The 27,725-nt window shown below is 33.2% G+C and overlaps 1 protein-coding gene across 1 annotated transcript; it reads right to left on the bottom strand.

Annotated features, from left to right (window-relative positions):
• Positions 1–13,821: 13,821 nt before the first annotated feature.
• LOC124820168 (ABC transporter B family member 15-like) lies at positions 13,822–21,835 on the bottom strand. Its single transcript, XM_047291813.2, has 7 exons — positions 21,295–21,835; positions 21,010–21,064; positions 20,699–20,877; positions 20,145–20,602; positions 19,453–19,993; positions 17,693–18,559; positions 13,822–15,540 (listed from the first exon to the last, which is right to left on the bottom strand). The coding sequence occupies exons 1-7, from the start codon at positions 21,553–21,555 to the stop codon at positions 14,065–14,067; spliced, it is 3,837 nt and encodes a 1,278-aa protein (XP_047147769.2). The 5' UTR covers positions 21,556–21,835; the 3' UTR covers positions 13,822–14,064.
• Between the last annotated feature and the right edge of the window lie 5,890 nt (positions 21,836–27,725).

The following is a 27,725-nucleotide window of genomic DNA, read 5'->3' as shown; positions in this document are numbered from 1 at the left end:
TTAAGAGAAATACTAGTCTTATTGTGGTCTTATACCATGAGCTTGGTTGGTAATACATGTAATATGAATATGTATTGAACTGTGATGCGAATACGAAACTATGATATTTTCTTGTACCATTGTCAGTCGTGTGCGCTTTTCTTATTGAGCTACGATAAAGGTGTTCAGTCTTGTGTGTAGAGACAAAGATTTGAGTGTCACCCTTCCTCCTACATAAGGACTTGAGAGGGTTGGATGTGTCGCCCAAAGGCTTGGGCTCCTATTCAGTATAGTGCAGCGATGCGCGTAGTATCGATGTTTTTATTCATTAGTCGTTAATAAGTCGGGGATATAGATTTGAAGTTGCGATGGAAGACGACTCAAATCACCCTGTTAGTGAAAACTGACTATGACGACACAATAGAAGAAAAAAACATTAGTTTATGATTGATTTGGTTGGGATGTTAATTCTGTGATGAAATATGTTTATGACTATATTATTATGTGTTTGAAATGATTACTGTATATTGTATGTTATGATATTTCTGGTTGCTCACCTTTTCATTTTTGTGGTTATGGTTTCCACCTATGATGATCGTACACTAGTGCAAAAACAGCGTACAACGTCGAATATTTTTGGCTTTTAACGACGTATTCTTGTTCGATGTTATATCATGAGATGTAATTTTGACGTCGAACACCCACCGTACGACGTTACTCTTTTATATCCACGTCTATTGTATAGAGTTCGACGTCTAATATTTGAATAACTAGTTATATTTAAGGGAAGATTTGGCATCAAATGTAAGGGGAGGGGACATAAAGTTGATGTCAAGGACAAAGATGTATGACGTAACGTTGAGGTCGATTTATGTAGGGCGACGTTACTTGTTATTTATAAACACGTCGAATATTAAAGTGTTTGACGTCTAATATTTGAATAAATATTTATATTTAAAGCAAAATTTGGCGTCAAAAGGAAGGGGATTGACGTAACTTTGACGTTGAAGTAAACCGATCGACGTCATGTTTTATTGATATATACGTTGAGTAGCAGAGAATCGACGTCTAAGATTTGAATAAATATTTATATTTAAATGAAGATTTGACGTCGTACATGGTGTTACATATCAAACTTAATATTTTATGTAAAAGAGATATTTTGAGATTTTTGTTTTGAACAGACGATGTTTATAGTTATGATTTTGCTTTCGCATTATAATCAAATAAAGTTTGATTAACTGAAATGAATGTTTTGTAGAATTGTTTAAAAAAATTATACTTGTGACATCTTGTTGAGGGTGTTACATCCTACCACAACTCTCATCTCTCAAATTGAGTTAGTGAACTTCAATCAGGCTCTAGAAGATAACTCTTGGTTGAAGCCATGAAAGAAGGGTTGGATCAATTCAAGAAAAATGAGGTATAAGACTCGTTGAGTTACCTCATGGAAAGCATGTAGTCAGAGCATTGTTTTGAATATTCGACTTCAGAATTTTTGACATCCATTGGTAAAAAAAAAGGTTTAAGACATACATGAATTTGATGGTTTCAAAGGAAACAAAATGACTCCACAAAAATAAAATAATAAAACAGAACAAAAAAATAATCAAAAGCAATACATTACAAAGTTTCAAAAAAACCTAGTTGCATAGTGTTGCATCATGCACAAAAAAATCATGACAAATTATCAGCATAAATAACCATCATGTACATATGTTTGTCAATGTAAAAAAGATACTTTATTTGGAATTTTTTTCATGAATGGTTATCAAATCGCTTTCATTCCAAAATACAAAAGATCAACATACATCTAGGTTTCCTCTTTCAAGTTAGTTAGGTTTTCTCTCACATATTGAGGTTCTGTCACCTCGATCCCTACACCAAGTTTCCAATATCTTATTTCTCTCTCATTTTGGGTTTCAACACCCTGATCCTTGCCAAAAGGTTCTGACACCTTATTCCTCTTGCATATAAAGCATTTGACAGCCTGGTCACTACCAGAGTTTTGACAACTTGTCTATTTTCTCCTTAAATTAAGATCATCTCATTAGGGGTGACCCTAAGTCCAATTTCGCTTGACACTTATAAGCCTAGTTTTCGGGCACCCCAAACCTAGTTTTGTTTGGCACCCCTAAGCCTAGTTTTGTCTGGCACCCTAAGTCCAGTTTCGCCTAGCAACTATAAACCCAATTTGTGTGGCATCCTAAGCCCAGTTTTGTCTAACACCCTAGGTTTAGTTTATTTAGCACCTATAAGCTCAATTTATCTGGCACCCTAAGCCTAGTTTTATCTAGCACCCTAAGCCTAGTTTTATCTAGCACCCTAAGTTCAGTTTCGCTTGACACCTATAAATCCAGTTTGTTTGGCACCTCAAGCCTAGTTTCGTCTAGCACTTGTATATATCGAAAAATGGTCGAAACGAGGTTTTTTTCATTATAGATCCATACATTCATGGATTTAGCATCATGCACCATGCATCGCTAACATCCAATAGGAATTTATGATACATACACAAGTAACATCACGAATTCAATGCAAATCAATTCAAAAAGTGCATCACTGAAAAAAATCAGAAATTAAAAAAAAACGAAAAAAAGAAAGTGAACAAGGGTCTAACACGAATTCCACCCCCACATTCATGCATCACACATTCATCACCATGACATACCATGCATTTCTAGAGGGATGACCATAAAACACAATTCAAAGAAGAAAATTCAAAATTATAGGAAAAATCAATTAAAACAAATACGCATTACTGAAATGCCAAGAAATTTCAACATCGATAGGGATGATGCACCCTCCACTAGGTTTACTCCTTTTAAGCAAAATACATAGGGTTGGTACACCTTTTAAGCAAAATTCAAAGGTGATACACCCTCCACGAGGTTCACACACCTCTTAAGCGAAATCCATAGGGTTGGTACACCGCTTAAGCTAAATTTATACGGTTCATGCACCTTTTCAGCAAAATCCACATGATTCCTATACCATCTCATTAGATTAATAATCTACAAGACACTCTGTGAGGTAATCTTTGTCCTTCTCTTTGAACCCGAACAAAATTAATGTCTTTATCTTTATTTAGCATTTACTATGATAACATAAAAACTCTAATGCTCATGTTATCTAACAAAATCTAAATACAGAGGGGCAACTGTCAACACCAAATTTCGTTCGGGTAAGTCAATAAAAATAAAAATATAAAAAAATAAAAATTAATGGTGGGTAAAAAATGTATATAATTTTCAAAAATTAATTTAGCCCAAGAGCCCAAGAGTTTTATATCTTCGTCCCCTCTTTGCTTTTCATACCCTTCACAAGACACATCACTAGAAAATATTTTTTAAATATTGATTTCTAGATAAAGGTATGATTTTAATATGGTAATAATTTGAATCAATATTATGCCAATAATTATAAGCAATATTCCTGATGATAATTATAAATAATATCTTGGTATTATACTATATTTTATTGCGTGAGTTTCTTTTAAAAGAGAAAGACATGATCCTAAAAATTGACAAAGTTTCGGAAAATAATAATAATCAATATCTTAAATATTATTTGATTTGATTAATTTGAAATATATTGCAAGACCATTTCTTTCCCTGTTTTGTTCATTGTCAATTAATTCACAATTAAAGCAAGATAACCATATCATTGCAATATGTGTATATAAATACGCACCCTAACGTAGAAGGAAAAGGGACGGGAAAAATACAGATAGGTATGCAAAAATAATAGATATAGAAACATAGAAAGAGAGGAAAAAGTATAAAGAAGGATAAGTTCTCACGTAAAAGGGCTTTGTCAACAACAAGAGGAAACTAAGGAAGAATTAAGAGAGTACTAAAAGTTGAGAAGGTATGTCACGTCTACACCTTTATTTCTATTTTGATTGTACTTTTACATTTTTCTTCTAAGGACATTATTTTTATTACACAGAAATAACTTGTTCTTTTTCAAATCATAAAAAGAAGGTCTTCCTACATTTCTTTTGGTATTTGTTAGATCCCTCACGTCATGTGATATTTCTAAATTTTCTTAAAAAATATGAAATAAACAATTCCCAAAAATAAAGAATATTTTTTATTACATATTTTTATATTTTAAAAATAATAATAAATCATAAAGTAAATGAAAAAATGTTTTCACATTTATAAAAATATGAGCACTCGTGTGATCGTTCGCATCGTTCTAGTGCTTATTTCTTTTCTAAATAATTAAATATTATTTTAAAAGTATAAGTACTTGTCCTCCTATTACATATTTCTTTCCCTTTTCCGACCATTTTAAAATACCAAAAATTACAAAAAATCTTCAAAATATGAAAAAAAAGTCAACATTGTTAAACAAACTTTTTTCTAAATGATTTCTCAACCTGAATGAGAATACATAGGAATGAGATCAATCCTTATCGGACCCATAAAAAAAACATTTTTATTTCTTTATTTATTTTTGGGGAAAACTAAATATTTAGGAAAATCACGTCAACTTTATACAATTAATTAAAGGTACTACTTTTGGGCAAGCGCAATAGGTATTAATACCTTTCTAACGCGTAACCGATTCCCGAACCTAAAATCCAGTTTTCGTAGACCATGTCTTATTTTACAGTTTTCCATAATTTTTCCAAAATAAATTATGGTGGCGACTCCCAAAATATTTTTTTCTTAAACTCGTTTATTTTCGGTTCGATGTCCCGTCGCGATCCCGTTTGTGACAGTCGGCCTAGGTCAGATTTTAAGACAAGTTGTTTTAAATGGAAAATTTAATCAGACTCTGTTGGACCAATGGATGAGATGGGCTGACTCATGCCAAAGGTTAAGATGAAATAAAAATTGAGACATTCCAAATCCAGAAAAAGGTCGAGAAGACTTCTTCTCTAGTACAAGCTACATTTTTTCTAAAGGCTATGACAAAACATTATACCTTTGCAAAGTATACTTGAGTTTGACTTCTCACCAAAAGGCTACCTGTTCTACATGAAGTCAACCTCTACATGTAATGTTCATCTCTCAAGAAAATCTATAAATAGAGAGACGCTTGAAGAGATGATAATTGGAAGAATAATATACTGAAATCGTGAACACTCAAACAAGGTTATTGTGCTCATAAATCATCTAAAGCTAAATTTTCTAAGAGAGAAAAACCTTAACAAAATCTCAAATTTCTTTGTATTGTTTCTATCCTCTCTTTGAGAGTCATCAATCTATATTTTCTCATAACACTAATTGTGTTCTACATTCTGAAGAGAATTAAGACACTTGGTGTTTAGCTCAGTTGAGTTAAACATTCTAGACGTATTGTCTATGGTTAGATCAAAAGTGGTTAGAATACTTGTATACCAGGAGTGGTTAAACTCGGACTACTCATATTGATTAGGTGAACTAAGAGTGGTAAGAATACTCATTGTAAACCTAGAGGGGTAAAACTCATTGATTAAGTGAAACTTCTGGAAGATTAGTGGAACCCCTTAAAAGTTCTTAAAGGAGAATTGGACATAGCTCAGGTTAAGTGAACTAGTATAAATTTTTTGTTTTATCTCTGTGTCTTTAAAAGTTTTCTTAACGCTCCTTTTAAACACCATCGTCTGAACATATCTTTTTCTATCAATCCTTTGAAAACCTATCTGACACCATTTGTGAAAACTTTTAAAACCTCTCTCCTCTAATGTTTTCTTATGTTTTAAATTTTTGATCTTGAACTAGGAATTAGAGCTTTTCTTCAAATTTCAACTTAAAGGATGCCTTTAATTCATTAATTTTTCCTTTAAAATATTCTTAAATTTGGAGCTCCATCTTCTACCAGGCATGCCAACTTAAGGATTCATCATTTCTTCATTGTTGTTGAACCAAAATAACCTTGAAGTCACCACAAACAGATAGAGTCATGCATAACACTTGAGTCCTCATGTATTGTAATGGTCATTGTAAGTATGCCATTTCAATTGTGGGAAACAGATAAACACTAAGTCACTTACTCAACTAAGAATCATTTCACACATATATATTGTTTAATCATAAGCATAACTACTTCGTAATGAAATTTGGGGAAGATATGTTTATACTCAATATTTTCCCAATAATGATATATGTTGATTGTGAAGTCGTTTTTCCATAAAATTTATTCTTATTAACCTTTCAAATATAATATAGAGGAGGTATAGATACAAGCTTTAGGGACTACAGCTTTGAAGCCTCTGCTTGAGACTTCTTGAGACATTTCTCCAGTAATGCATACCTGTTTTGGGATAGTAGGTGGGGTGCATCACTAAGCGTTAATTGTTGCTTAGTTACTACCATTTAATTTGGCCATAAAATAGATAATAAAACAATGATAAATAACAATCTATGTACTTGTAAGATTTTAATAATGGTAAAAAACAAACTTGTCAAAATTCATCCGACCGAGATGCACTAAACTACATGTAATCCTCCCTAGTGATCCGATACTTCAAATACAGACTATCACCTTTTCACTTTTCAAACACATATTCCTAAGTCAAGAAAGTCTTAAAGCCCCTCAACATGGGAACTATAACAGATAAGACCTTCTTTGAAACTAAATCAGCGTTTGAAATGTCAAAATTTTACTCTAGATAAGAAACATATGACTCAATAAATTAATTAAAAATTTTGACTATTCATTTTAATCGATTATTTGTCGGTTTAATCAATTAATACAAAAGAAAAAAATCAATTAAAATTGAACTTGTTCTTAAAGCAAATATTATATAACCTTTTTTAGTTAAATTTGTTTCTAGTGGGTATTTTTATTGAATTTGTTGTCTTCACGTGTGGAACATCAGAAAGGATAAAGACAAATAACATCATTCATTCTTAGTTTGTTTTGGTTTTTTTTCTAATCCATTCTAGAACCAGTTTTAAAACATTCCTTTGAGTGCTTACTTATTTGTGTGACTTATTTTTAGATTGTCTTTTCTTTTGGAATTTTATTTGTCTTGTCTCGTCTACATTCATTTTGAGATTAGCTTTTCAATTTGAGTTTTTGTTATTTTACTCCTTTGATCAATTGAGAGGATCACATTTTTTATTGTGTGTTTCTTTTTTAGTTTCACTAACATCTCAAGTAGCATTCTAAAGGTAGGAGGAATTGGATGAAGATTCTGTCCTAGTGAGTTTATGGAAGGGAGGGTACCAAGAGAGACTTTGGAGTAGAACAAAGAAACCTAACACTTGAAGAGTGAAGCAAAAGGGCACATTGGAAAACAAGATAGCTTTTGTTTATTTCGTGTAGCTTGTATCATAGAACATTTGTGTAATTTTGCTATATTGTGTTGTAATTTTTTGTTCATTTCTTCTATGCTTTGGTATTTTGAAAAATTTCCTTTGGTGAAATCCTATCTTTTTAACTAGAAGTGAAAAGGTGTCAAAGGGTTCCAAGTGTTACGTGCACTTTCACATAAGATTTGCCTAACTAGTGAATTGTTTTTACCATTCTTTTTGCATTAGTTTATTCTTGCAATTCTTTGTTTCCAATCTAGATAGACCTTCCTTTGGTCTCTTGGAACACTCTACACACCCTAATAGGAATTCTTTTTTGGAAGGTTTTTACTTAGAAACTTTGGTGAAAGCAATATACGGAAACTCGGGCAAAAAAAACATGATTACTAAGCTTGACTACTTGTGACTCACCTCACTTTTCTAGGAGCTACTTGAAATACTTTCAAACTTAGCTTCTTTTTAGAAATCCTCCACCAAAAAGAAAAATCACTTATGAAAATTTTAACATTTATAATTCTGAATTTTTTGAAAATCATTATAAAAATATTTCTAAATTCACAACATCATGAGTGATCATTCATATCATTTTAGTTTGCATGATATTTTTTAGGATCATAATAACTTATATCATACTTATAGTCATGGTGTGTTGTATTTGAGAGTTGAAATTCCTCATTTTGGTAGAAAAATTGATCTAGTGTCATATTTAGCTTAGGAGAAAAAGATAGAAAGACTTTGTCCATTCATTGTTAGGTGTATCATATGGTTAGGTTGTGCACTTCTAAGTTTGTAGGACATACATGTGAGTGGTGGAACCAAAGACAAGTTGGTGTTGAAAGTGGATGAAAATATCCAATTAGAGATTGACATGATTTAACAGCATGTATGAGGAGAAAGTTTGTTGCACCTTATCTTTAGAAAAATCAAAAGCTTAAACAGGAAATAAGAGAACACTTTGAGAGAGGTCGAGAATTTATAAGAAGTTAAAAAGAGATCCTTTGTAGGGAAATGGAGTTTAGAGAGAAAGTACAAAAGATATTGAGGGATAAAGAGAGAAAGAGATTTAAAGAAGGAAAAAGGAATAACTACAACTAGAGAGAAGATCAAGAGATGGGAGCAAAAGATAAATAAGTTGTAAAGAGCTAGAGAAGAGGAAATTCTAAGAGTTAGAGCTTAAGAAGCTTAAAGAGTTAGATACTAGGAAGCTAGAAGAGAGAAGGAGGAGAAGGAAATGAGGAACTTTAAAGAGCAAGAAAGAAGAGAAAGGGGGGGAAAGAGAAAAGAGCGAAAAAGTAGTGCTTCAGAGAAAAGAGAAAGAGGAAAAATAAAATCCTACTCAAGTAGGGAGTGCTATTGAAGGCACCTCTAACTCCCCCATAATAATTAAAAGGTTTAATGTCTCAATAGGTCCCTATTTTTGTTAAGAATTTAAAATAGGTCCCTTTATTTTTTGGCGTCTCAATTAGGTTCTTATTTTTGTTAATTTGATGCAAATAAATCCTTTCCGTCAATTTCATCAAACGGCGTTAATGAATGTGTGACGTGGCCTTACACGTGTCAATACTGTCCTCAGGCCACGTCACACATTCATTAACGCCGTTTGATGAAATTGACGGAAAGGATTTATTTGTATCAAATTAACAAAAATAAGGACCCAATTGAGACGCCAAAAAATAAAGGGACCTATTTCAAATTCTAAACAAAAATAGGGACCTATTGAGACATTAAACCTAATTAAAACAGAGATTTTAAAGCGAGTTTTTCAATCTTTGAACTATTCTCGTTTCATTGATGACTTTCATTTCTTAATCCAATCTTTATTGTGGAAATTTTTTTTAACTCCATTCTCATTCCTCATTAGTTTGAACTCCTCATTAAAATTTCTAGCATTACACTTTGAGTTGATGTTGCCTAATAGGTTACAATTAACCGAAAGTGGAAAAATACATTTTTGTGAAGTGCGCCTTCTTACACTTTAAGAAAAACATTGCAATAATAAAATAATGCATTCTTTCATTTTCTTCATTCACATATATTTTGTTTGTGTTACACAAATTTATTCAATTTTTTTTATTGATCTTATAGATGGATTTTTGATCTAGGAGTAGATCAAAAGCCAAAAGTTGTGGTTTTTAATAAACATTTCCAATCTAAAGACAAATATTTTTCAAGAGAGAGGGAATGATGGAAATTCATCCAAGGAACTACAACATGTAACACTGTAAATAGGTGTATTTTAGGTCTTCGTATTTGTGTTAAGTAGAATTTATTTTCATTTGGGCATTGTATTTTGGCCTCACATTATAGAATAAATTTTTGGGTTGTGTATTTTGGCCACTTACTGTAGGAATTCTTCTTTATTAATTGATTATGTGTTAAGTAGGGTAGTTGTTTGGGTTTGAAAAATAAGTTCTTGTGTGGAAAGATATATATAGTAAGAGAGATAGGGTTTTATTTGGGCTATCTTGGACCCCAAGGAACCTATAACACTTTCTTAGAGAGCTCTTGCTTGCATTTTGCACATGTGACAATATGGAAAGCATGAGCATGACAATTTACCAGTCACACATGAGGCATGACTTGTTAAGACAAGATCATCTATAAAACTAAACTATCTAAACGTCCTCATATGTTTTGATTAACAAACAACTATAAATGAAATAAGCATATGACAAAGTGCTATATTTGGGAAATAATATAGTTCGAAGATAAGCATTTTTATGAAAAATATGAAATCTAAATATTTTAAGAAAAGCTCTAGTAAATGCACTAATATATGAGTAGATGCACTACTAAAAAATTTTCTCACAAAATGTGTCAATGTGTTATATGAGAGTCTTGCTAAATGTTCTTTTGTTGTACTTTGCTAAATAATGCTAGACGAGCTCTCACTATAAGGTACAAAATGATGTTTTTGGTAAATATGCTAAAAGATATAAACATTGTTCCAAAAGCATGTGTTGAAAGATATCTTACTAAACATATTCTTGAACCAAACGAATAATCACTAAACAAAGCGATGTTAATAAAAGCCTTGCATAAGCTAAATGATACCTTATACTACACGACATTTTCATCCAACAATGAAACAATTATGAATTGCTTGGTATCTCTACTATAATGCTTAAACGATCAAATCTTGCTTAAGCAATAGAAATTTTGAAAAGCCTATAGTTGTTCGGAACGTGCATTAAACAACATTAAATGCATAATGTCTCAAAATAACAAAAGTGATAAGAAAAAATGACATATCTACCTACATTCATATCTATTATACTCTATGTAGATTACCTATATCAAGTATCCACCTACTTTATCATATACAAGCCAGAAGTGGACGTTAAAGACAAAGAAGCCATTCAATAAATGTTCTCTCTATGAAAAGTCGTGCCAAAGAGTTTGTACAACTTATTTTTGATAAAGTACTGAAAAAATAAGTTTGTTCTACGATAGCAACCTCCTTAGCTAGGTTGGGCCAAAACTAGGAGATATGCATGAAGAGGGTGTTTCCTTAGATGATGAGTACGAAATGGAGTGGGAAAAGGTCCAAGGTTACGTAGCTAGGGTTGGACAAGGTGATATGCTCACAATTTTGGTGTATATGGTGATGGCGAGGTAGTGTGTGATGGCTCCAAGAGAGGTGAGACCAACTCAAGGAGGAAGCTGACTAGAGGGACCTCTAGGGTTGCTCTAGTCTTAAACTAGGAAGTGTATGACCATAATTTGGCAGCATAACATTACATTAATCCAAGATGAAATAAAAGGGTGGAGACACCTCTATTTATAGGCCAAGTGTGTCTCCTTATAACTCTAAAAGCATCTTTTTGTAAAGCAAAAAGCAAACCTTACCACCATGCAATGGTGGTGACCGAATATTGGTTACCATTAGGAGGGAGCCATGTGTCACAAATCCTCTCCAATGGAGGAGGGACATGTGACCACTACCAAAAAAGAAGTCATCTCCACTCCTAAGGTGTCACATGCTCGCTTGTAAAAAGAAAATTTTCTCCAATGGAAGCATGACACATGACACACACCTTCCACTTGGTTTGGATATCTAACTTAAGGAAAATCCTATGCTACTTAGACCTTAATACAAGCCTTAAACAAACCTACACTAAATGGTCAAATACAAGGCCTAAATCCTACACTACTCTTTCTTCTTCCCTGATGGTTCAAGTGAAGCAAACCTTTGCTTCTCCTTCTAAAGTGGTTATTCTTGGAGTTGCTTGACCATGCTTCTAGTGATTGGACCCTTGGTTATGAGTTTTCCATCACCATGGCAAGTTGACTATAACCTACGACTACTACCTACAAAATGGCTAAGAAGATCCGAAGATCAAAGCAAATACTATCTAACAGACATATTTTTGAAGCCTCTAAATGGAAGATACTTGAAGAGAAGAGTAAGAGAATAACCGCACAATACGAAATAAATCATCCAAGAAGAAAATTAGGCTAAAAAAGAAAAGAAAATACTCTTAACCTTCATAGAATCATAAGCTTATAGTTGTACGAAGAGAGAAAACTCAAAGAGTCTGTTATATTGATTTGTATTGAAAACACGTCCTCTCTTTGTGAGAGTAATCGTCTAAGGACTTGTAAGCGATCTGATTGATTGCACATTCTGAAGAGAAAACAAACACTTAATGTTTATCTCGGTGGGGTTAAACGGTAGCTAGATGGGTTTGTCTAGTAGAAACCAGGAGTAAGTGAAACTCAATTAGACAACGTATCAGAAATATCCAAGGTTGTCTAGGGATACCAAAAGTGATGAAGAATATTACACAACTAGGAGTGGGTGATACTCGATTCTAGTCAAAGTAACAGAGGTTACTAGGATTGACGTAATACCAAAAGTGGTGCGAATACTCAATTGTAATCGTATTGAAGATTATAGTGGAACCCTCTAAAAGGTCTTAGAGGAGAATTATACGTAGCTCCGTGAAGTGAACCAGTATAAAATAACTGTTTGTTTATTACTTCACTCTTGCAACCGTTTATAAGCGCTATTGTCAGTAGACGTTAATCTTTGAAACATTTTTCTTACAAACACAAGTGCTTATTATCCCAACCGTTTATAAGCCCTTGTCACTAAACATTAATCTTATTAAAGCTATCATTCTCAAAATACTACAACATATTTAACTAGACGATTGAAAAATATTTATTTTGGAACTTGCAATTTGAACAGAAATTTCTAAGTCAAGTGTTTAACAACTTATATAAACTGTTTAATCTTTAAAAAAGGTTGTTAAACTATCTTTTTGGTGAAAAAGTTTTCCTACAACACTATTCAATCTCCCTTCTAATGTTTTTCAGATATTTCGACTATTTGAATCCTTTTTCCAATTTTGAATTTCTAAATATTCCCTATCTTTTTGTTGAGTCTTTAGTTAACTCTTAAACCATAAATAGGAGTCCTCAGCCTTGTAAATTGAACTTTGAATTGATATAAAGAAATTTTGCCAAAATTATAACTCTCTCTTTCTCTAAGTTCACTAGGATAGTTTCTTTCCTAGACTTTCTTCCTATACTTTTTTTTAAGATTTTGTTGAACATCCCTCAAAAGACACCCTCCAATTCACTCACCAAACATATCAACTCCTTTCAATTTGTTTTTGCTTTCCATCAATTTCGGTCATCATTTGTTCATTTCAGCATGGAGCAGATTCAAAAATAGAGTTGATTTCCATTAATGTGTTCGTATCTTCTTTAAAGATCGTGAAACTAATATTTTAAATTAGTATATAAAATTTTAAATGACTCATAACACATATTTTATATATAAAACCACTTGAGTATAAAAAGTTTATGATTAATTTCAATATGTTTTTATCTTGAATGATTTATATTATATAAAAAAAATATGTTAATTAATAGTTTTTTTTTTATTATTGATATATTATAGCTTTTAGACGCACTTATAACCATCTACACGTATATGATCATCATAGTATTATATACTGATATATTAGATACACATATAACCATCATACCATATAGTTATATGTTAAATCAAATATATTACCACCTTAGCAACAAAATAATCATTTTAATATTTAGTTATATTTATTGTTGTTAAAAATTTGAAGCTGTATTATTGGTTGGGATATTGTTCCAAAGTTTTCTAGGAGGGTTTTAAGAGTAAGGGCTAATTATAAATTTTTAAAACCTAATATTTTATCATGTTCAAAATAGGTTCTAATTAAAGATTAAGTGTGATACTATGCAAATATTATTTTTGTTTTTTAATATTTACTAATTTATATATATATAAAATTATACGGTGTAATATTAGTTAAATAATTACGAAATATCAGTGTAATTTTTTTAAATAATTTTGAAAGTTGGTGTAAGAATATCTGAACAAGTTTAACAAAATATAAATAATATACTCTTAAAATCTTGAAAGGAGTGCGGTACTACTTTAGTCTAATATTTACTAAGTTAGTAATCATTTGGAGGTGGAAAGTGGAGAGAAATTTTGCACCATTTGGCACAAGTATTCTTCTCAATATCCATAAAGACCTATATATACATACATTATTTAAACATGGATCGATGTTGTTGGAAACACAAGAGAAAGTGCGAAATAAGAAAGGTACACTAATTTTGAAAGTTCCTTCTCCATATCGTCCACTTCTTAAGTTGGCTTCATCTATGACCAAACCAAACCAACCAAAAACAAACTCATCTAATCTCTTCTTTATGACTACCATCATTATTATTATCATGATTACTATTATTATTACTATTATTATTATCTAAAAAAGAAGGTCTAGTAGCTAGCAACCCGAGCAGACAAAGACAACTTGGTACTTTGGGAAGCTCAAGTGACAGAGTGGGTAGCTTTAGTACAAGTGTTGTTGAGTGTGGCTGCATGTCTAGTCTGAAGGCTCACCAAAGAGTAATAAGCTCCACATGGTCCTTTGGCCAACAAGGAGGAGTGGGTTCCAGTCTCCACCACCCTCCCCTTTTCCATCACAGCAATAGTATCACAATGGTGAATGGTGCTCAACCTGTGTGCCACCACCACGCTGGTCCTCCCTATCATTACCCTCATCAACGTATCTTGCACCACCTTCTCTGATTGACCATCCAATGCACTTGTGGCCTCGTCCAACAGCAACACCTTAGGGTTTTTCAATATGGCCCTCGCTATTGCTATCCTTTGCTTTTGACCCCCTGAAAGTTGTACCCCTTTTTCCCCACACCATGTCTCGTACCCCTCCTTCAGACCCGCTATGAAATCATGAGCGTTGGCTGCTCGTGCTGCCTCTATCATCTCACTCTCATCAACCCTCCCACCTCTTCCATATATAATGTTCTCTCTTATGGTCCCACCAAACAACGTTGGCTCCTGGCTCACAAGTGCTATGTGCTTCCTTAGTGACTTTAGGTTATACCATCTTATGTCCATTCCATCTATTGTCACCATCCCTCTAAGTGGATCGTAAAATCTCTCTATTAGCCCTATGATCGTTGATTTTCCAGATCCACTTTGCCCCACCAACGCGGTTGATTTTCCTGCCTCCATTTTCATCGAGAACCCCTGGAAGATAGCCACATCAGGCCTTGTAGGGTACGAAAAATGAACCTCATGAAACTCTATTTCACCAACCAACTTTTCTGCCTTGTACCCGTTTTGGTCATCAGGCTCTATTTTCGTACTCCTATCTATGATGCCAAAAGTAGAGGCCACAACATCAGCACCTCTAGCAAGATCCGTTGTCATGCTTCCCGCATCCGCAATTATCCTCCCAGTGCTCACCAAAACCATGAAGCTCTCAAAGAACGCTTTTGTTGTTATGTGCCCGTTCGAGATGAGCTTGCCACCGTACCAAAAATCTAGGGCCCAAACGCAAGATGCAAGGCCTTGGGAGAATCCAAGCCCCATGCCAGCAAACCACGACTGCCGAATGTTCTCTCTGCTTGCACCTCTTGGGGGGAGGGGGGGGGGGGGGGAGGGTTTTGTGGGGGAGGGGTTTTTTTTTTTTTTTTTTTTTGGGGCCGCTTCAAGCATTTTGAGAATCCGGTGCTGCGAAGAAAAGGCTGTGACGGTTCGGAGATTGGAAACCGCTTCTGATGCCAGTTTGCTGCTTTGTTGCTGGGCCTTCAGGGACATGTTGGACATGCTCTTGAGAAGGACACGCCTTGTGTAAAAGCAACCTATGATGATAGGTTGTACCGCTATCATAACAATGGAAAGCTTCCAGGAAATTATCAGACCCATTGTGTAAGCTGTTATCACCGCTGAAAATGTCTGTACCAGCAATGCCATTCTATCTCCCACTAGAGACCTTACCTGAATCAACACAACCAAATATCAAACATCAACACACGCTAGTCATGGATCCAATCACAACCACACTAACAACTACCAAGATCTTGTACGTAGCTGCCAAACTACCAACACTTATCGCACAAAAAGCTAAAGAACACGCTGAAAAACAAGCACGTGTGCTTGCATTAAAGCCGGTTTAGACGGCATGAAGCCACTATCAAATTATCTGGCGTACCCAAACAACGTACATAACTTTCCTCTGTTGTGACAGGAGCCACAATACCACCTTCAAAGCCTCGTAATCCTCTCTTTCATGCTGTTCATCACAGCATTTGATGTGACGATTTAAATATTTTGTATTGTTTTCTAATAGATGGCAATATATAATTAAATAGTAAAACAATCTCATAGGAAAAAAAATGAAAACTATTTTTTTTTACGTGCAATGAGATTTTTAGCAGTGGTAATGTTTATGTTATTTAAAACTAAATGTCCTCAGTTTACGCTTTTACTGTTAGTTAATATGTTAAAAAAGTTTGATCCTAAGAAAAATTGTTAAAATTGACAGTTTATACTGCAAAGTTCTAGTAAAAAATAAAGTATGTACGGATAGTTAACTGCAACTACAAAGTCTTCACTATGAATAAAAGAAAAAGGGTCAACCAAACGAAAAAGATGCCTGTCTTAAGAATATTATGGTAAGGAAAAGATGCTTTCATCGTAATATTATACTTGAAAGAATTACTTAAGGCAATTATGATAAGAAATATGGTCTCCGTTAATGATAAGTAGATAAAATGAAAGTGATTCCATTAAGTAAACTAGAATATATTGTATTTATTCTTAAGTTATTGTATATTCTTATCGAATGATTTAAAATAAATATTTATAATTTTAAATTTTACTATTGTGATGAAAATCACTTTCTTTCTTCGGTCGCTTCTTCTTGGCCCACGCCCAGTTTCCTCCTAGCGTTCTGGGAAAGGAAAATGCTATAGATTTTCCTATTGGCTATACTATTAGTTTTCTTTTCTATCACATTTTAGATTTTTTTCCTCCTTTCCATCTCTCTTTTCTACACTCAATTAGCACAATCCTAGATTCTTAAGGAAATATCTCAGTATCCTATTCTAAATTTGATGTATTCAATGAGTGACTAGTTGAACTAATTCCACTGTAGCAGAGTGAATAAAAATTATACTTGGAATATATAGTTATGTTTTTAGAAGTACCCTGGTTTGAAAGATAAAGAAAGGAAAGGAAAAATAAGGTAACGGAAAGTGAGGTGGAGCCGGGTCCTCCCTTTTCTTCAAAAGAAAAAGGGTACGGATAGGATGTAACCACAACTGAAGATATACCAATAGAGGTCCTCCATCTTTAATCCAGAAGATTTACCTTTTGTGAACCACATTCTCACCGACAACCATGGCGTTGCATGTAGAGAGATACATGCATTATAGCCTCATTTGTGAGAATTTATGGTACAAAACAATAAGACCTTAAATAGTACAAATTCCTTCATATCTTTTCTTCTCATGTTATACACCTCCCACTATCACTTTCACCATGAAAATAAGAAAAGAAAGAATAACTTAAGTTTGATATCTTTCGCTTTCCTGACACACAGAAAAAGGTTGTACTAGAATATTTTGAAAATATTTTTTCAAGTGAAAATTTTGATGATTGTTTGGTTAAAACAGATAAGTTACTGAACAACACGAATGCTGCTTTTAATATTTTTTTTTTTAAACTTAATTGTACACATATTTTTTTTTTCTATCTTTCGCTCATCATATATCGCTCATAAAAGGTATTATTATTTATCAGGTGGGCTATGTATAGTTTTAAAATGAGAAATAAGATGGCATTTATTCGAGATCCTATTATTTTGACTCAGACAAGTGTGGGGTACTGATTAACAAGACTTCTTTTCTTAAACATATTTTATCATAGTCATTATGTTTCATCTTTTCTTATTATGGTGTTTGTTTTCCTAAGGCAAATGGTAAATGATTGATGTCATTATTCGTGAAAAGAAGAACTTAAAAACGTTAAAGCAGAAGAAATTGAAGAAACGGAGTCAAATGATTGATACCGTTATTAGAAAGTGTGAAAAGAAAAAGTTAGAAACGTTACGGCAGAAGTAATTAAGGAAATGGAAGCGGAAACTTACCACATTGGCGTCTTTGGCAAGCCTGGAACAGATGGCGCCACTGGAGTTTTCGTCCAAATCAAACCATCCAATTTCGAAAGTGAGGATTTTCGAAAGCACGGTCTCTCTGACCCTTTTGGTCAAGTATTCCCCCATGTAGGCGAAACAATAATGCTGCCCAACATTTGCAATGAAAGACACCACAAACAGGCCCAGAAAGGCGAACGAGTAGATCCTAGTCTTCCTCGCTATCTCCTCATGATCCGCGTGAAAATACAACAGTATCGTGGACCCCATAGTGAATGCGTAAACTGGCTGAACGGCACCGAACACCATCGCGTTTAAGCACCCCACAAGCACGTGTTTCCACTCGGGGAGACTCAGGGATACCAATCTGTGAAACGACGGCGCCGGTATCTTCTTCCCTTCCGCCACGTCCGTACCACTCCCACCAACTGGCCCCACCGGGAGCGCGTTTTCCATGTCTGTCGTGGATGACGTGCTCGTGACACTCCTTGGAGCAACGTTTTCCTCGCTTTCGGCTACTTTCTCTTTCTCCGTTTGTTGCTGGAGGCGGAAAGAGGAGGCGTAGGCGCTGGTGTCGTTTTCGAGGAGCTCGTCGTGCGAGCCCATCTCTATTACCTTTCCGCCCGCGACGACGACGATGAGGTCTGCGTTCTGGATAGTGGATAAACGGTGGGCGATGATGATAGCGGTGCAACCCGCGGCGGCGTTGTCCAGTGCCTGTTGGACGAGATGCTCGGATTCTGTGTCTAGCGCGCTTGTTGCTTCGTCCAGAAGTAGAATTCGCGGTTTCTTGATTATTGCCCTCGCAATCGCTATCCTCTGTTTCTGTCCCCCAGACATCTGAATTCCCCTCTCTCCCACCTGCAAGTGGAATCAAAAGCGTTATTTGATGTGCATATTGTTCATAAGGTTATGTTTCATAAATTTCTTCTTATAGTAAGAAAAAAATAGATAAATCATAAATTAAAATTAAGTAATACTATTGTAAATTCGCTCGCTCAGGAGTTTCTTTAAAATTTTCTTTTTACTAATATATAAATTAATTTTTATTTTATTTTCTAAAAGCGATCTATAGTAAATGAAAGCTTTGACTAAAAGTCACTGCAAAATATTGAAAAAAAGGTTTTCTTTTTTATTTGAAAAATGCTAAAAGTGTTTGTATTAGATTTCTTTATTAAAATTAAGGTTTAATAGCCAAGGTTGAAAAATCTCAATTTAGTCCCTCGTTATAAAAGTGTTTTGAATTAGTCCTAGCTTTTAAAATAGTGGGTCAGATTGGTCATTTCTGTTAAATATAAGTTAACAAAATTAATGGATGATGATGTGACACAACTTAAAGCTAACGAGGGACCAATCTAACACATCAGCTTTAAGCTGTGTCACATCATCATCCATTAATTTCGTTAACTTATATTTAACGAAAGGGACCAATCTGACCCACTATTCTAAAAGTTAGGACTAATGTAAAACACTTTTATAGCGAGGGACTAAATTGAGATTTTTCAACCAAAGTGAGGACTAAATTGGCTATTAAACCTAAAATTAAAGTGAGAGAGACGCGAGAGGGAGAAGGAAAATGTAAAATAGGATACATGATATAGTATAGCATAGGTAGGTAGTAGATTAGATGGAGGAGCCGCTTTAGCATTTATTACGTGAAGGGCGAAGAGAGAGGGATGAATGATGAATGAGTTGATAAGATAAGTGGGTGAGTAGGGAGAGCAGAGGTATGATAGGAAGAGAATAGGTATGACCTGTGTTTGGTAACCGTGAGGCAGAAGCGAGATGAAATCATGAGCATGCGCAGCTTTTGCAGCCTCAATAACTTGGTCCTCCGTGGCATCCTCTCTGCCGAAAAGTATGTTCTCTTTAATGGTTGTGGCGAACAGAGCAGGCTCCTGGCTCACCAACCCCATCTGCGAACGCAACCATTTGACCTGCAACTTCTGAATCCCTACCCCATCCAAACGCACCTCTCCTCCCATTGGGTCATAGAACCTCTGCAAAAGCGCTATCACCGTCGACTTCCCCGACCCACTCTCCCCAACCAACGCCACTCTCTTCCCTGCCGGAATTCTCACACTCAACCCGTTCAATACTGGACTCTCTAGTCTCGACGGGTACACAAATTCCACCCTGTCAAATTCAACTTCCCCGTTAACTCTCTCCAGAATCTCCCCTTCCTCGCTCTCAGAATCAATCCTCGGAACCCTCTTTATCACCTGCTTTATACGCTCCGCCGCCGCACCCGCCTCCGAAAAGAACTTCACATTCGCTAAAGCCGCTCCCAGTCCCCTTTTTCACAAACAGAAAATTAATTAACCTTCATTCCAATATTTCACTATAAAACAAATTCATAATACAGACAAGACAATAGTATTCATTACGATAATGATAATAATGTTATTATATAATAAATATAATAGGGGTGGTAATTAATGCTTACAATCCACCAACAGCTATTGCTGCTCCAACGGCGAAAACTGTCCCTCCTTTGACGCCATGATAAATAACGAGTCTGCTGCCGTAATAGGACATGAAAGACCAAATGGCGAAAACGACGCCGTTGCTACCAATGGCTAAGCCTTTTGCCCAGCCTTGCTTCAGGCCCAACTTCACCGTCCCTTGAAGCGCGTTTGAGAAAGTGTTCAAGGTCTGGCTTTCCCCAACGAAGGAATAAACGGTTCTGATTGATGAAATTGCTTGTTCCACAACTGTTCCTGCTTCATTATACTCATCTCTGATTTTACTAGACAACCCCAACAAGGTCTTGCCGTAAATTAAACCCGGGATCACCAGAAGAACCACGAAAGGAAACCCCACAATGGCCAGCCTCCACAACATTGCAAACGCCGCTATGTAGCTCCCAACGAACAACGAAATGTTCATCAAGAAATTCGGAACCTGTAACACATGTGTGTGATTGGTTATAAGAACAATTACGAGCTTTCACTTAAGATTATCTTTTTTTGGTAACTATAATGAAACACAACAGCGTACTTTTTCACTGAGAACATCTTGAATTACGAGGCTGTCGTTGGAGACGCTGGTAATGATCTCTGACGTGCTTGTGACATGCATATCGAAGTACGCGATATCTTGTCGAAGCACTGCTTTCAGATACCTGAATCTCATTCTCGCTGCCTGTCTTTCGCTTGTTCTCGTCCAACAGTAACCCTCTGGAAAAAAAAAGTTGCAAAGTATAATAATAGTTAAAGAAAAAAGGATGCAACTATATCATCACTTTAATTTGCGTGGCCTAAACGGAAAGAGAAAAAGGAAAAGCAAAATCATTGCGAACCAAAACTCACCGAGGAAGCAAACGGCAAAAGAGCAAACAGCTAAATATAACCACGCCACTGCATTCTGCATCACAAGCAAAGCCTAAACAGTTAGCAAGCTTCCCTCATGTTATACTCTTTTCATGTGATTTAAGTAGAGAACTTATTAAGACAGTTTAAGAGTTTCACGTGTTCATGTCTTCAATTAATTTTACATGACACTCAACTAGGTATGTTGATGAGATTAATTGAGATCACGGTGATTAGTGAACATATAAAAATTTCTTGTGTGTATAGAGAGAGATAGAATTGAACCTTGTCGATGTTATGGATGAAGGCGTTCCCTTGCATGTTGGATGAACTCCCAATGTTATTCATCATGCGACTACTGATAAACAACACTAGAGGGGTGGCAAAGCCTTCCCCAACAGCCCCAAGTGTACCTAAAATCATTAAAAACAAATCTTTACCATCGGCATGCATGAAAATGGACCCAAACCCATAGGACTCGTTTTTCATCTTCTTCTTTCTCTCCTGGCTAACCATAGCTACTACACTTTTCTGATTCCTAACCATTTTTAGACACGCTTTTTCTTGATAAACAAACAACAGTGAGATTCGGAGACCCACTTCTGTAGTTAATGGAGCACGGTTTCTCGGCCTTCTTGGCTTGCCTCCAAAACCAGCTTTCCTTTAATTACCTTGAGCTATGTTGTTGCGACATTCTGGTGAATTTATAGGAATCAGTGTGGGTTAAAGGGTGGTGGGGCAAAACTTATAGGGACCAGAATAGCTAGGGTCAGGGTTGGGGAATTCTTAATAGCATGTGGAGGGGTTTATTGTGTTGTTGAGGATGGAGGAACATGTGATGTGAGGAGGAGAATTAGCTCCTGTTTGACTTTATAATTATCACACTGCTAAAGCATCGGGACTTTTCTCATAGCCATAAATATATAATTCTACTTTTATTAAAGCATTTTTCTCATCTTATACCACTTTCAAAATTATTTCTTGAGATATGCCACTTTTACTGCTTTTTGCTGACACGATTCTTTCTTTTTTGATAAAGGATCGGTGAATTTTGGCCACTTTCTTTTTCTATATTGAATGCGCTATTTAATTTATATTAGATAACCGTTGATCTGACATTTGTTATCAAAAGAATCCTTTAAGACTAAGCTTAATAAGAACAGTGTGGAATTGCCTCTAAAAACTGCCATTTTAAAGTATGTACATGTTCTCTTAGTAGTCATAAATTTTCAGTTAGGCCAATTTAAGTTTACTTTTCTCAATGCGAATTATCACTTAATGTGTAACATATATTTGTATGCATGCACATATATTCACTTACTTAAAACTAAAAATATTTTCTTGGTCTAAGGCACATTAATGTAGAATATTTATATTTCATAAAATGAACACTCAAACTTACTATTATTATATAGAAGGGTCAAAGTTTCAAAGGTCAAAAAATTTAATTGTTTCCTCTTAAATCATGTTTTCCAAATGTCAATAACGTTCTTTGATATATAAATTTATTTACTATTCAGGGAATCTTCAATTCTCAGGTATTTTGACTCAAATAATTAACAAATTTCAACTTTATTATATGTATAAATACCCACAGTTTCATTTTTTAATTAATATTAATTAATTTATTTTGATAAAAATATTTTATAGTCTGTTTGTGAGTCGTGAGAAATCATTATCATTATTAATAGGATCACTATTCATTTACAATTCTTACAAACGAGAATGTGACACAAAAATGACAATAATACATATTTCATTAATAGTTATAGATGTGATTAGATATGATTTTTATGACTTGAGTATTTAACATGCTTTTCCTAATCTATTAAATTTTTTAGTCAATAGAGTTAATAACTTGATGATATTCTTACATTGTCATATGTCATATTTTTATTTGCTAAAAAATAAAGACGTAGCGGTATTATATTATTATTATTATCATCTCTTAATTTTTGTTGTGTTGAAATTGGTGAGTGAAGCTAGAAAGACAAAAATATTGAGAGTGCACAAATGTAATTATGTTAAAACTGAGAAGAGTGCGTTAAAACCAAAATTTTCTCGTAAAATAGAAAAAGTTGATACTAAAACTTTATCATTTACTTTATAACTTATTATATTTGTTGCACAAAACTAAAAGCTATTATGCCTAAAGTGTTTAAAGAGAGTTAGAGTTAAACGCTTGATGCTTATCATACCTAAAGAAGGTATTCAACTTAGCTCTCTAAATTAAAGCAAGTCAAGATGATGTCTCTAACAAAACAAACTAAAATATTAAAACATAAAAAACTTGAAACAATATAATTTGTTTAAAAAGAGACAAAAGCAAAATAAGTGTTTACTTGATTACACGATACCATGAGCTTAAATCATACTTTGTCCAATGATGAAGCCTTTATACAATACTTGATATCTTTAGAAAAGAGCTTAATTGCAAAAATCTACCTACCGGTAGAAAATCAAAAAACACTTTGTTGTTCTAAGAAAGCATTAAATGACATTAAATGTTCAATGTTTATCAAGTCGAGCGTCTAAGCATTTAAAAGAAGAATTTTAAGCTCGATAGCATGTTATATCATATACTTTAGCTAAGGCGTCGAAGACTCCTCTAATGTTATTTCATACCGGCTGCGAAAAAGTTTTTCAATAACACTATTCAATCCCTCCTTCTAGTGTTTTTCAGGTACTTCATGGTTTGGGTTAAAATGCTTTAGTTTTTGCATGAGCTAAAGTATCAGTTAAGTACATATTAAATGTCATTGTAATAAAAAAAATAGCCTAGTGGCTAAGGTTGTGTGTTGACTTCGCATGCCTAGGTTTGAATCTATGGGGAACCAAATAAGAATTTATTTTTTGTTGTTTCTTCCTATTGGGTTGAGAGAGAAAACCCTAGTAATGTTATTTTGTTCGTCTTTTGATTGTAAGAGTCATCTTCCTTCCTCTCTTTTTTTTTCTTTTTCGGTATGTTTGCGAGATTATGGTTTAGGGGAGGACAGTGAGGGAATGTGCTGCAAGAGAGAAAATAAGAGAGCCTTTGATAAGCGCGAGAGGGAGAAGAAGGGAGCCTTTGATGCCAAATCCCCCATGGGGAAGAATGGAAAGTCTCCAAGCCTTCTCTTTCTAGAAGTATAAGTGGTGATTGTATTATGATAGACATTTGATTTTTGTTGCTAATGGTTGATTTAGAATTAATGATGAATCTTCTTTGAAAAGTTAATTTTATATGTTGAATCAAATTTTCTAATAGGAATGGAGAGAGCGTGATGAAATGGTAGGAGATTAAATTAATTCAGTGAACTGATGGTTTATATAGTATTGATTAGTTTTCACTAGCTTACCCTTTATTTTAATTATGTGATATTTGGGATTTCTCAACCTACAATGGTCGTATATTGTACATAAGAAGAGTGTCTTTTAGGTGATAGTGAGGAGCAACAATGAAGTAGTGGAGCTTTTCTTTGGTTGTATTTTTGTGAATATTAAATAAAATGTATATTTTAATAAGGTACTTTTGTATGAGGTAAGACTTCTTGGTTATGTCATGAAAGGTCTTTTTGATAAAGTTTCATATACAATTAACATATTTGTATATTTGTACATTTAATGGGTAAATTCTTCTACTACTCATGAAAAGACTTAGGTTGTGATGAACTTACTTTGAGTTCATAATTCGTTGATTTGCTTGTAAATCTACATCTTGGATTATATTAGATATAAATCTATGGTAGGATGTATTTAGTATGAGTTTTTCAAAAGACGTGAGTCAATATTTTGTTGTTAAATATCTTTTAACTTATAGATCCATGTGTGATTTATATGATTTTTTAATGTGTGATTGATTGAAATTAGATAGTTTATAAATTGCTAATAAAGTTGCTTCTTTTATATCCATATCTTATGTTAGAGTTTTATTTTCAATAATTTATTCTTACATTTGTTGTTTGTATGATATATAATTTGCTATGACTATTGTTTTTAGAGAGTCGAGTATGTACTTGATGAATCATTATTTTGTACTATTCGCTTAGTTTTCCGCACCAAATTGTATTAGTGAATTGTGTTTATTTCTTCATTATTGTTTCATTTTCACTATTTGGGTTGAATTTGACTAGTAATTCTTGTTTTAATTAATTTAAATTATTTGAGCTTAGTTATTCCAATTATTATTTGTAGGACAATTTTAGAATCATATTTTGGGACAATAAGAGTGTTGTCATGTCATTTTCCATTATCCACGTCAACATTATATTTGAATTTCCCTCTTTTTTTGCTTTGTGCCCATTTTTAGGCATATTTTTGTAGAAGCCCTTATGAAGGGCAGAATTGTAATTAGGGATTTATAAACCCCAAAATCACATTTCACTCTTCTTCTTCTCCAATTTATGTTTTTTAGCCCCCCTTTGGGAGGTTTTAGGTTTTGTTTTTCTTTCCCTCTTTATGTATTGAATCAATTTTGTTTTCAATTGCAAATTTAATTTCCGTTTGAGTTCTTCTTTTCATTCTCGTTTTGTTGTCTTCCTTGCATTTTCATTTTGCCAATTTCTAATCCAGCTTCATTTCCAATTTTTGTTCTAGTTTTGCATTCGTTTTCTAATTGCGTTTTTGGTTCTGCTATTACTGTTGGTTTTGCTGTTTTAACTTTGTTTTGGTAGGTTAAGTGTGCTTAGTTGGTTATTACTAAAATTGCATCGTTTCCATGATATTTCTGAATCGTAATTGTGTTTTTGCTACTCTAACTTGGATGATATTAAATCTGTTTGTGCACTTGCAATTGTGTACACGCTTAGTTGTCTAATTGGTGTTTAATCTTCGCTTAATTGATGAAACTGTATGGTGCAGAATTGATTGAATATGAGCATTGTGTTTGCTTAATTCGCTTTTATGAAAACATGGTTAATCTTCGCTTAGTTGATTAACTTGTGTTGGAAGGGGTTAAAAGAGTGAGTTATTTTTGTTAATATGTGATTGAAACAATCTAATTGAGCTAGTGATTAACCATTTTCAATTAGTGTTTGAATCGTGTTTTACTTGAGTGCATTTTAATTCACAAAACTGTCTAAAAACCACTTCCACCATATATTTAACCTATTGCTTGAACTACAATTGGTATTTGAGAGACGACCTAAGAGTTACTCCCTAATTTATACTACACTTTAGTTACATATTAATTTAATTCGGTTACAAAATCAGTTCTCTGCGAAGACATCCAAAGATTCTCCAAAATATTAATTGCTATATTTATTTAATATATTATACATATAAGAATCACATGTGCTAGGTGTTCACTTTTTGCTTGTATTCAATTTGATGATAATAAAAAATTAAATAAATAATTATGACAACAATTATTAAAATAAAATATTAGTAAATTATTATATTCTATGTAGACTTTTTTGTGTATGTGATTTTTTATTATAAATAATTAATAAAATTTAAATAAAAAATTACATAATTTAAAGCAGAATGACAATTTGTAGAAAAATTGTTAAAAAAAATCTGTGCTGATACATCAATCAAGGTCAGTAAAAAATTATATTGCACTCGAGGGCGTACATTGATATTATAATAGAATGAATATGATATTGTTTTATGAAGAAAAAGTTCTGGTAATTTTTAATATAATGGTGATAGTTTTATTTCTTTTTATCAAACATCATTTTCTTTTATATTTTTATTAAAATGATACTTATTTCAATATATTTTAAAAAAAACCTCTCTTGTTTTGTTCTAAAATAGTATATTAACTGAAATTTAAAGAAAAGATTGTACACAGTATTTTATTTCTATGAAATATTTAATTTTTATTTTAAAACTTTAATTGTTTTCATAATTTTAATTAAATTTTATTAAATTCGTTATTTTAAAATAAGGTTAGGCTATGTATTAGTTTATTAAACATAATAAAAAATCTGAATGTCATTTTATTTTATTCAAAACATAAGTTACAAAAACAAGTATGTTTGAAAATTTAAAAAGATCTTGTTATTTTAATTTATAAAAAGCTAATATGAAAATATATTTTTTAAAACTAGAAAAATGTAAATACCCTTTTTAATATAACTAATTTCAGGTAATGTATAATTTCTCAAATTTTATCATTGCATTATATATATATATATATATATATATATATATATATATATATATATATATATATAAATTATTTTATTAAAACTGGTGTATTATTATTATTAATGTATTGATTAATGTTTTTGCCATATAAATTTTAATGCAACTATAAGATTTTTAGGTTCAGAAGCTTAATTGGTGATATTATATTTTTAATATTTTAATATAAATAATTTTATTTTGTGACATTAATTTACATATTATTTTAGAAAATAATTAAGTCATGACTCTGATAGCTCACTACTTAACTTAATTAAAAAAAATATTACAAGAATATATATTATTTTGTTTTGGACTGATGAGATAATAGGATTTGTGTTTCTTTTAAATGCTTTAATTCCTTCTTAAATTGTATCTCAGTTATTAAACATTGCAAGAAACATAAGAAAAGACGTGTTAGTGTAAAAGGTGTGTGGCAAATTTTTGGAAGTGATTTGGTTATGAGACTGATATTTTATACCTTTTCACTTTCCAAGAAACTAAACCTATTAATCTATATTTAGAAGAAAGCAGAACTTCATTTATGATTATAGGTATATGTACAGGGACCATTCATATTTCACAACCCAAAGTAAATTCCGACAGAC

This window comes from Vigna umbellata, chromosome 7, assembly GCF_029865625.1.
Source record: "Vigna umbellata cultivar VRB3 chromosome 7, Vumbellata_1.0, whole genome shotgun sequence".
In the NCBI taxonomy this organism is placed as follows: domain Eukaryota; kingdom Viridiplantae; phylum Streptophyta; class Magnoliopsida; order Fabales; family Fabaceae; genus Vigna; species Vigna umbellata.
This window is presented reverse-complemented; position numbering and strand designations above follow the sequence as displayed.